The sequence below is a fragment of the Olea europaea genome, unplaced genomic scaffold (genome assembly GCF_002742605.1).
Source record: "Olea europaea var. sylvestris unplaced genomic scaffold, O_europaea_v1 scaffold239, whole genome shotgun sequence".
Lineage (NCBI taxonomy): Eukaryota > Viridiplantae > Streptophyta > Magnoliopsida > Lamiales > Oleaceae > Olea > Olea europaea.
Genome location: NW_019242055.1, coordinates 393,675 through 405,116, shown reverse-complemented (window position 1 = coordinate 405,116; position 11,442 = coordinate 393,675). Strand labels below are relative to the sequence as shown.

General features: G+C 28.6%; 1 protein-coding gene across 1 annotated transcript; it reads right to left on the bottom strand.

Moving 5' to 3' along the window:
- Positions 1-2,392: 2,392 nt before the first annotated feature.
- LOC111381887 (RNA-binding protein 7) lies at positions 2,393-4,483 on the bottom strand. Its single transcript, XM_023005734.1, has 4 exons — positions 4,281-4,483; positions 3,630-3,841; positions 3,028-3,205; positions 2,393-2,895 (listed from the first exon to the last, which is right to left on the bottom strand). The coding sequence occupies exons 1-4, from the start codon at positions 4,312-4,314 to the stop codon at positions 2,723-2,725; spliced, it is 597 nt and encodes a 198-aa protein (XP_022861502.1). The 5' UTR covers positions 4,315-4,483; the 3' UTR covers positions 2,393-2,722.
- Positions 4,484-11,442: the final 6,959 nt, after the last annotated feature.

Sequence of the window (11,442 nt, the reverse complement as noted above, 5' to 3'; positions counted from 1 at the left end):
ATGATAATCAATGTGTCACATATATTAGAATACTCAAAATGTAAAAAGGGGCAACTATATACAGGATATCAAGGGATTGGCGAACATTCCGCCTTCGATGTAGCACAAATACGCAAATTCTGATTCTATATGATAAAAACCAAATTCTATTCTTTGTGGCATTGTAAAAATCAATTCCTATTGCATTAGGACAATACAAAGTCACAACATTACAAATCTGCGCCTTGAATTTGGACAAATGAATGGTCCACAACCTTCAAATAAGAATTCTCCTGTATTTTATCCCCAAAACTCCCCCTTGCCCTGATACCACTTGTTATTCGGAAGCTCCAAAGTGGGATTTTAAGCAAAGCATATAAAAGAGAACAGACATGAGTAATTTGCGTGATTTGGCAATTGGCCTACATCCACAAGGAGAGGCGAGAACAATTTCACTAAATAAAAGGGAAAAATATGAAAGAGTAGCATATATTTAGTTCCAAAAGAGTACAAACAACTAAACCGAAAAACCCACATAGACCTAAAAAAAAATCCGCAACGTAAGCATACCAAATCAGCTATAAATGATCCCCAAATCTCACTCTACAGATAGTCCATGACCATCTGAGAAATTGGAATTCTCCAAGTTACAAAAGGGCATCTATACAAACTAGAGAACAAAAGGATTAGCTAACTGTCCCTCTTTCACTACAGGATAGTGATTGTAAACAAACAATTTCATCTTCAATCGGGAAAACGGCAAAGTCAAAGCTCAGAAGCATAATAAAGAATCAGAATTTCTCCTTTAGCTCTAAGCAAGAAAGTGGAAAAAGTATCTCCTATTGGAGAGAAGGAAATAAACAACAGGATAAACAACTTTGCAGCATTTGGAAATATTGGAAGCATACATCAAAGAATTCTAAAAAAGCTGCTGCTAGCAGGCAGTATCCACATAAACCCGAAGGAGTAGAGACATATAAAGATGCAAGAGGAGAAAATGATGTCGATGCTAATGACAAGGGTGACGAAAGTACTTTGGACTCATCCAAAGAAATGTACAATCATGTTGACACCAATCATGATCAACACGTAAAACAAATACAATAAGATGAACCACGAAGCATGTACAGTAGCTGCACGACATTCAGAAGCTATGAATCTAGGCTCGGCATTTACAATGGTGAGTCCTGGATTGGGAAATGCCATCAATGTCAACCTGCACATGGCAGGAGGTCTGTGTCGCTCAATTCCAAACTGTTGGTAAAGGGCATGCTCGCAGCAGTATCGGCATCAGAGCACAACTTTTGTGCTTGCAACTGGCTTTAGTGGTTTTAAAATAATGGTAGCGGTATCGCAAGTCAGTGACTGTGTTGTTTGAGAGGTCGATTTTGTCACTGCCAGACAACAAATTAACAGGATATAATTTCTTTTTGGCATGAGAATGGAATGAGTATTGTTAAATGATCAATAGACATGAATAGTTACCCACAAACAGTAAATTTTCATGAAAAGAACGCAAGTTGTGGCTTCTGACTAGGATTTGCTCAGAGGAATGATCTGATACTAATTGATGCAGAGCTGGCAGACCGGAGAAAAAAAATGACAAGGGAGAAAGAGTTTAGGAAAAAGACAGAGAAGAATTTGGAAGAGAGATTTAATAGCAATAATCAATCAATTCAATAATCTATCTAAACTGAGCCCTAGTTTACCTTTTGATAGTGTAAAGAACTAATGTATGGGAACTTCTAATATGTCACAAATTATCTAATAACAAAATTTCAGTTAATCATACCTAGTCTAATCAAACTCTATTTTAGTCCCATTTGTAATAGAATCCTCATCAACATCCCAACTTTAGATATTTTCAGCTTAAAGACGAAAAATTTGCAGACAAGGGTACAAGTCTGCATAACAGGCAGGAGACCCTCTACCAAGAGCAAAAAAAGGCTCCACTGAATTAGGCCCACAACTTTAATAGTTGTGGAGAATCCATGGTTACAGAAAAGAAAAGAAACCAGCAGAGAAGGATAAAATAAATGCTGCTCCACTGATCATTTAGGTTATCATAAATCCAAAATTGTATTCACAACATTATGGAATTCATTCCTAACTTAATCAAGCATATACATTGCCACCAAACATGTGGAACCCCCAGCAGTAACCTCATACAAGAAAAGAAGCATTAAAACTTTCAAAACAATAATAAAAATAAAAAGCCTTGAAGCAGCCAAATATTGTGATACTGATATTATTCTCATCAACTGGGTGGCACAATTGATTGCTTTGAACTACAGAAGAGATTATGGACATATTATTGAAAATAACGAATTATTCATGCAAAAAATAAAAAAATAAAAAATGAAACTGTCAAAATAAACATTATACTCAGCAAACCAGAAATATCTGCTTAATCTTAACACAAGTAGAAATGTGATTGAACTTAAGATTAAATGTGCAAAGTAAATATGTAGAACTGTCAAGACAAACATTATCTTCAAAGCACCAGATATCTCTATTTTAAACTTCAACAGCTAACTGAACAAGAAACCTTCATACCAGATCTAATACTTGTGTGTGCATGTTCGCTTGGCATTAAGAACTTGGAAATTTATAACCATAAATTATCCAGAAAACTAACTTAGAAACAAACACACAATAAAAGATACCCAGACTACGGAGTTACACCATCTGAAATAAAAGGTTAGACTGCTAGAATTGGCCTCTACTCCAGTCCTCGGAAAAATCAATAATGATAATTGGTCGAATTACGCCTATCATCATAGCGTCCTGGTCTAGCGTGACTAATACTATCCGACGCTGCCCCAAACAACCTTCGTCTGTAATCATTATCGGTGCTGTCATAGTGTGATCTATATCCATTAGGTTGGTGTACAGATACACCAGATCGAACTGGCACTGAATATAAAAGAAAATTGTCAAAAAGATAAGAATGGATTCACAAGAAAAGTTGAAATAACAAAGGTAATCCAAATAAGAGTTGCATATAGAGAAGAAAGAAAATGGCTCCACAAAAAAAGCATTCATCACCTTGTACATAATTTATTTGGTGCTCTGAAGACCGGCACAATGTTGATAACCTTGCAGATTGTGGAGAAAATTCCACATTGTTATACGTTTCAGGGTAAGGCCTCGGTTTAGGAGAAGTATAAACCGCAGGTGGGGTTGCGATAGACAAATTTGCTGAGGGCTTGTCTTGCCCGGAAATCTGTTTTCCAAAATTCATTTTGTCACTATTTACTAAAAAAATGAACAAACCTCCTATATAGTTTTCACTCCTCAACAAGAGATCAAGCTGCCAGCCCACAACCAACAGCAGATGAACCCCAAAAAAATACCTGCTGTCACTTACAAGCAAAAGCCAATGGTTATTCATGAGTCCTGTTCCATAGGATCCCTGATGGAAACTGGATAGGGGCTGACTTAACTGATAACCCATTGAGGAGTAAAAATTTAAGCTAGAATAAAGCAGCATTTAAAATTAACTAGCAGCATACATCAATTTGTACCAAGACAGAAGAGTAAAGTCAAATTCAATTAGAACAAATAACTAGCCAATATTTTATGCATCCAACGGAAAAAGGTGAATCAACGCCATCAATAAATTGAGCTATTATAGGATTTTCACTTACCGCAAATTTCAATGTCCGATTGTACAGTGTAACAAGTCCGGTGAAAAGCTTGACAGCATACTCAGCTATCTCCTCTGATTCATATTGTGCAAAAGCGTAACCTTTTGGCTTATCAGTTTCCTTATCACGAGGAATATACAAGTCCACAACACGCCCAGCTTGAATCAGAATATCATACAATACCCTCTCGCTCACTCTCTCATCCAAATTGCCTGTATAAAAAGCATATCAAACCAAAGTCGAGGACACAGTCCTCTCAATGAATTTATTACTGGAAGAGTAACAAGCAACATTCTGATAATTTCACCACTGCAAGAAAACAGCGAAGGGTCTGAAGGTGCAAAGATAATTTCCCCTCGTGCTTCCAAATCGAGATGTGCAGTAATATTACAATGAAACTCGGAAAGATTTACGCTTAAAAGGGTATACAGATTGTACAACTCCCCAATCATTACATAAAAACCCCAAAGTGCTTCGTGTCTCATTAGATTAAAATAGAGGAGAATATGAACGACAATTCGAAATCAATACGCTAAAATGAGAATTGACTAATATAATGAGAAAATATTGAAATCCAAATGACCGAAGCCAAATATAATGCTCAAATCAAACTAAAGAGATGGATTAAACAAAAAATTGAGATAAACTTACCGACGTAAACAGAGGACTTGGGATTTTCAGCCATTATTGGGAAAAAAAATATTTCTGGTTCTGGAGGCTTCGATTTGATGATTTGCAGGTGCTCTATATGGTATTTATACTGTTTACTTTTCCTAATCCTCGTCGAAGTATGAGGTCGGGAATTGGAAGGTTTATAATCATCACCGACTTTGACGTGTGATTCTCACAGGAAAATGCTATTTGGGTTGACAGTTAGGTGTACACACCCTCACGTGTCAATTTCGATGCACGTGTATCAAAACTCTTATCTCACAAAAGCAAGCTTGTGTCTTGAAGCAAGCTTGTGTTTTGGTAAGAATTAAAATTAAATTTTCAATAAATTTCAATAAAAATTAATGAAAGATGTTTGATTACAAATATGGAAATTTGGTGAAAAGAAAACGAATTTCAGGAAATTGAATTGCCTAAAAATTATTTTATTGTGAATTATCAATTATTGTGTTTGATTTGTATAATTTTTCATGTGAAAAATGTTGAAATAAAAGTATTTTTTGTTGTTTGTTTGATTTTGTTTTACATGTAAATTGTAAATTAAAGTGCTAGAATTTATTGGTATTGAAAATAGAATTTGTTTCCATCGTTAAAATATATATATATAGGCGTTCGTTTAGCTTTGTTTTACATGAAAATTGTCAATTAAAAGAATTTTTTTTTTTTTTTTTTTTTTTACAATTAGGGATAGAATTTGTTTCTATTACCCAAAACAATAAATCAACCAATAGCCTAGAAAATGAATTCATCAATTTGGTGGAAAATGACTAAGGTGACATGAAAGTGTGAAAATAAACTGACTAAAAAAAACATATCAAACATGCATTTTTTGTTTAGGGTGAAAATCAATTTCCATTTTCAATGGAAAAGAGGCTTATGAAACAGTCCCTAAGTTCAAATGCCATCACTCAATCTTTTTTTGTCCAATTGGCCTTTGATCAAGTTCTCAAAAATAAAATCAAATTTAATTATTTGAAAGTGTAAAAGGAACATTTTATCCTCCCTTATAAAAGCCAAATTGAAGTAAGAAGATTTATCCAAGTCAAAATCATTTATCCCAAATTGAAAATTGAAAAGGAGCTTTGGTTACATCTTCATTCTCAAAGCACATGGAAATAACCTTTTCAAAAGTGTTAGTTTTCCAAAATGGCCCTCAGGCAAATTTCATACCAAAAATGCCCTCCATTTGAATATTAAATAACAAGGTACCATAATATAAAAACTTTCTATTTGAATCCTTAAAAATTTAGGCATTGGTTGAAACTTGATAATTTTATTTAATTTATTAAATTTTTTTTTGATTTATTTGATTTTGTTTTATTTGATTTTTGTTGGCTTTAAGTGGCCCCCCATTTTGGTATCAGAGCCATAGAGATCATAAGAAAACCTTTAGATTATAATTCTTAAATTAGTATATATATAAATGTTTATAAAAACATATTGATCATGAGAAAATTTATAACAAATAAATTATTTAGAGATAAAATTTTAGATATCATGGAAATAAAAATAAGAAAAATAAATAATTATTATAAATTAGAAGAAGAAAGAGGTAGTTATATATTTCTGAAACCTATTAACAACATATTAAAATTAATGACACCAATAATAACTGAAGAATTACCTAAAGAAATAAAGGAACAAATATTAGAAAAATTAATAATAGAATCAACAAAAGAGAAATATATATATATGAGAAAATTATTGATATATATTTAGATGAAGAAATTAATTTATATTATAAAGAAATAAAAGTATAAGTACAAGCGATAATACACATCAAAAATTGAATAAATTACTTTTAAAAATGGATAAAATACAAGAGGAAATAAGAAATATAATGTTAATACCAGAAGGAATGAGAATACCAAATAATAGACAATTAGCAAAATTAAAATGTGAAAGACTACGACTTGAAAGTAAATATTTTATTATAGTAAAAGAAGAATTAGTAGATTCAGAGATAGTTGAGAGAAGATTTAGAAAAATAATAGATAAAAAGGAAGATAAAAGATGCAAATTAACCTACGAGTTAGAAATAAGAAAAAATTAAGATGTCAATAAGTGAATATATGGAAGAATTAAAATCATTAATAAAAATGTTAATAAATGATATACAAGATTTAAGAAATGAAGTAAAAGAAACAAGAAACGATATAAATATATTAAAAATTGAGATTAGAGAATTAAAAGAAAATAATAAGAATAAAGATAAGAAAATAGATAAAAAAAACTTATAGAAAATTAAATGACTCGAATAGGAAAGAAATATATAGAAAAGGAAAATATAGTAATAGAAACGGGAAGTATGGATGATGAATTTAAAAAGAACATATTACCAAAAATATTAGAAGAAGAAGAAGAAGAATCTAGAAAAAAATCATTAGGAAAATTAAAAATAGAAGAAAAAGAGGATAAAAATGAGTGAAGAATTAGATTTGTTAATAGAAAATTTTGATCAATTGAGCTTAACTGATATAAGTGAATACCAAGTTTTAATGAATACTGGAGGAGGACATAATCCAGCAGAAACCTCTAAACAGGAATTACATTATGCAGATGAAAGTCATGCACCTATATATAATAAATCATATAGACAATTCTATAATAAAGTAAGAGATAGACAACCACCTAAAAGAAATAAATATAATAATAGATTTGAACTAAATGATAATTATGATAGACCAATCAATCATGGAGGAACAAAACTAGATTTAAAATTTAAAATAAATACTAAAAAAGCCTTATTAATTTGGACAGATTCAATGATATTATTTTTTTTATATAATAAAGATGACACATGGGAAAGTATTGAAAGCAGAATAGATTTCTTAATAGCATCATTTGAAGGAGATGTTAGAAATTGGTAGGAGGGAATAAGCATTGATACAAAAATATTAATAAAAAGAAATATACAAACAGAAATAATCAAATCAGATAGACAAGGTATAGAAAAATTAGGGGAATATATTTTTGATGAATTTTTAGGAGAAAATTGGATAAGAAATGTTGAAAAATAATTAATAAGAGAAAAAGATAATGCTAGAATAAAATTAATAAATTTAACAATATGTGATATGTGTAAAATTAAAGAATATACTTGTGAATTTAAAAATTACTATTATTTTCAATTTTATAGTAATGAAAATCAAGAAGTATACCAAGATATGTATTATAATAAGTTACGAAGTTCATGGGGTATATATTTTAAAATAGAATTTGAAAAATATGTTAGAGATAATACTGGAATACCTAAGACTTTAGGTTCAAGAATAAAATTTTTATTTGAAAGACTTGCATATATATGTCAACAAAGACAATTAATGAAAATATTAGAAAAACTAACTAAAATATGTTGTGAAGATATGAAAACTCCTGTGCAATGGGGATGTAATCCTGAAAGAAGAATTAATAAAAAAAAATAAAAAATTCAAAAAAATTAGAAATTTTAATCAAAAAATATATAAAACCTAAAAGAATGTATTATAAAAGAAAAAATAACCCATATAATCAACAGAAAAATAAAAATTATAAGAAAAGCAAAAGTCAATGTAAATGTTGGAATTGTGGAGAGATATGTCATATAAGCCCTGATTATGATAAAAAGAAAGTTAGAATATGACAAAAAGAATATTTAGAAATAAAAGATGAATTAAGTGAAATATCAGATATTGAAGAATATTATGATCAAGACGTATATATAAGTAAAACAGAAGAGGATGAATCAGGATCTGAATAAAGAGATTGAAGAAATAGAAAGTAATAATATAAATATATAAGAATATGAAGGAATAGAAGGATATGGATTAAAAGTCACTTTTGATAATAGCAAGTTTAGGAAACTGCAAAAATTATAGAATTTGAAAAAGAGAAAGAATAGCAATAAATGAATATCACAAAATAAAAAAACATAAATGTAAGAACAACTTATGGACAACATAAATTAAATCTTTTAACAAAAAATACAGTTGATGAATTATTAACAAAAATTAGTAAAAAACAAAGTGAAAAAATTCAATATGTTTATTTAATAGGAATACAGATAATGTTTAAATCACTATTTAGAGAAGGGATAGATTCACCCTTAACTATAACTTTACATAATGGAAGAATAATAAACTTAAAAGATAGCCATTTAAGAACAATAGAAGGAAATTTGGCATATAAAAAAATCATGTTTGCATGTTATCCAAAATATTGTGTATCATTAAAAGATAAAAATTTTAATAAAATTTTAAGACTACATTTCAAGCTTCATAGAGATGATATTATGCAACCAAGTGATCAAATTATAATTATAAAATATAGAGCTTTATACACATTTACCAATTCTAATTATTGGAATATTTATTCCAATAAACCATATTTTGAAGTTCATAAAAAATGTAAAAATATTAGTAAAATAATAGAACCAAATAAACAAATAAGTTTAATTCCAGAAGAATATGAATTTAGCATAGTAAAAAGTAAATCTGAAATAACAGAATTAAATGAATGAGAATATTCTAATAACATAACATTTAAGGATGAAAAATTAATTAAAAGATCAAAAAGTTTTAAAATACCTAATAAAAACAAGTTAGAAGAAATTAGCAAAATAAAAGAAGTAAAATTGTATAGAAATGCTGGAAACATGAAAATAGAAGGAGAATATTATAATGGAAAAGAAAATATAAATGGACCCAATATATTAATAGATACAGGAGTTAGTGAATGTCATATAGCTTCGATTAGAAACAAAGGATTAATAACTCATAAAAATGAACCATATAAGTATGTAAATTTTGATGGACAAATACATATAACAGATTTAGAGGTTAAGGTACCAATAAAAATAGGAGGAATAGATCTTTTAGTACCATGTTACATAGATAGGAGCATGGATAGAAACCCTCATATACTTTTAGGAATGAGTTTTCTAAATGGATTAGAAGATTATAGTATAAAAAGAGAAGGATTTTATATTGTTCATAATGGACAAACTACATTAGGTAAAAAATGTTAAATGAATAATTAGATAAGTTTCTCATTAATTGTGTATATACAAATTACTATTGTAAAAACAAATATACGACTTGTGCTTTGATAGATACAGGAAGTGATATAACAATATTTAAAATTTTTTTAATAAAATCATGGAATAATAATAGTAATATAAAAATAACTGGAGTTACATGAGAAAGTACTCAAATAATTAATAGTGCTGATAAAGTTAATATAATTATTAGAAGTAAACAAGTGATAATAAATAAAATTTATAAATATGATATATTATTAGGAAATGATTTCATACAACAATTTCAATATTATAAATAAAACAATTATATGATAATGTTACAAACACCTTGTGGACATTTATTAAAGATTCCTAGAGAATTTAAACCTTATAGAGTTCAACTAGCCCAGTATGGTGATAAATGGGAGAAAAAACTAATCATAAATAATGAAATAAAAAATAAAAGAATATCATATAAAAAGGTTCTAAAAAAGGAAATAGAAATGAATATAGAAAAAATCATTGAACAATTAGAAAATGTTTATGGAGAAAATCCATTATTATTTTGGAAACCAAATCACCCAAAAACTAAAATAGAATTAACAGAAAATGTTATAATAAGAGTAAGACCAATGATGTATACAATAAAAGATACACAAGAATTTAAGAACCAGATAAAAGAATTGTTAGAACAAAAACTTATTAGACCTAGTAATGGACTTCATAATAGCACAGCCTTTATGGTTATGAAAGACTCTGAACAAGTTAGAGGAAAAGTTAGAATGGTTATAAATTATAAAGAATTAAACAAATATACTAAATTTGATAGTTATTTTCTACCAAATAAAGAAGTGCTAATAAATCTTGCAAGAGGAAAACAATATTATTCTAAATTTGATTGTAAATCAGGATTTTGGCAAGTAAAAATGGAAAAAGATAGTATACAATATACTGCATTTAGTACACCTCAAGGAAAATATGAATGGTTAGTTATATCATTTGGTTTGAAAAATGCACCACAAATATATCAAAGAAAGATGGATAATATATTTAAAAAGTTTAATAAATTTCTAATAGTTTATATTGACGATATATTAATATGTTCTAATAGCAAAGAAGAACATAGAAATCATTTAATTCAATTCATAAATGAATGTAAGAAATAAGGAATTGTACTATCTAAAAAGAAATCTATAATAGAAAAATAAGAGATAGACTTTCTTGGATTATCAATAGATAAAAGATGTATAAAATTACAAACCCATATATCTAAAAAAATAAAAAGTTTTCCAGATAAATTAGAATTCAAAGAACAAATACAAAAATTCTTAGGATGTTTAAACTATGCAGAAGTATTTATTGAAAATCATTCTAAGAAAAGACATAAAATCTAAGTTTTACTTAGAAAAACAAATATTGAGGGATGGAATGAAAAACATATAGAAATAGTTAAATCATTAAAAGAAGAATGTAAAAATTTACCAAAATTAAGACTACGAGATGAAAAAGATAACTTGATTGTTAATACTGATGCCTCAGATAAATATTGGGCAGCAATATTAAAAACAGATCTTAATGAAATTTGTAGATATTCAAGTGGAACATTTAACCAAGCAGAAATAAATTACAGCACTCATGAAAAAAAATTACTGGCAATTATTAAAGGAATAAAAAAGTTCTCATTGTTTATATTATCCAAGATATTTATTGTTGCAAATTCTCAAGTTGCAGAATTAGTCAGGAATAAGTTACCACCAGAACCTCAATACAGAAGGCTCCATAGATGGCAAGCTTATTTAGCATTCTATAATTTTGATATAGTCCATATTAAAGGAGTTAACAATTTTCTTGCAGATTTTCTAAGTAGAAACATAGAATTTATTGATGGATAAAGCCAAGGCCACGGAGTTATACCAATCTATTTTATATATACAAGAAAGGACAAATTTTCTTAGAGAAGAATCTAAAGATATAAGCTCTGGAGCAACCCAGATCTTAGAAATGTTCAATTCAAATATGAAAATATTGTTAAACTTACCACTGAACATCATAAATATGCCATTGAACTCAAAAATCAAATTGATACTATTGCAGCACAATTGAAAAATATACTGTTTGAAACAGATATACCAAAGAGCTCAGAAA

Excerpts from the sequence above, each read along its gene's own strand:
- LOC111381887 (XM_023005734.1), bottom strand. The coding sequence starts at position 4,314 with ATGGCTGAAAATCCCAAGTCCTCTGTTTACGTCG. Across the intron at positions 3,206-3,629 it reads ATCGGACATTGAAATTTGCG|ATTTCCGGGCAAGACAAGCC; the intron begins GTAAGTGAAAAT and ends TTTGGAAAACAG. Across the intron at positions 2,896-3,027 it reads CCAAATAAATTATGTACAAG|TGCCAGTTCGATCTGGTGTA; the intron begins GTGATGAATGCT and ends TTTTATATTCAG.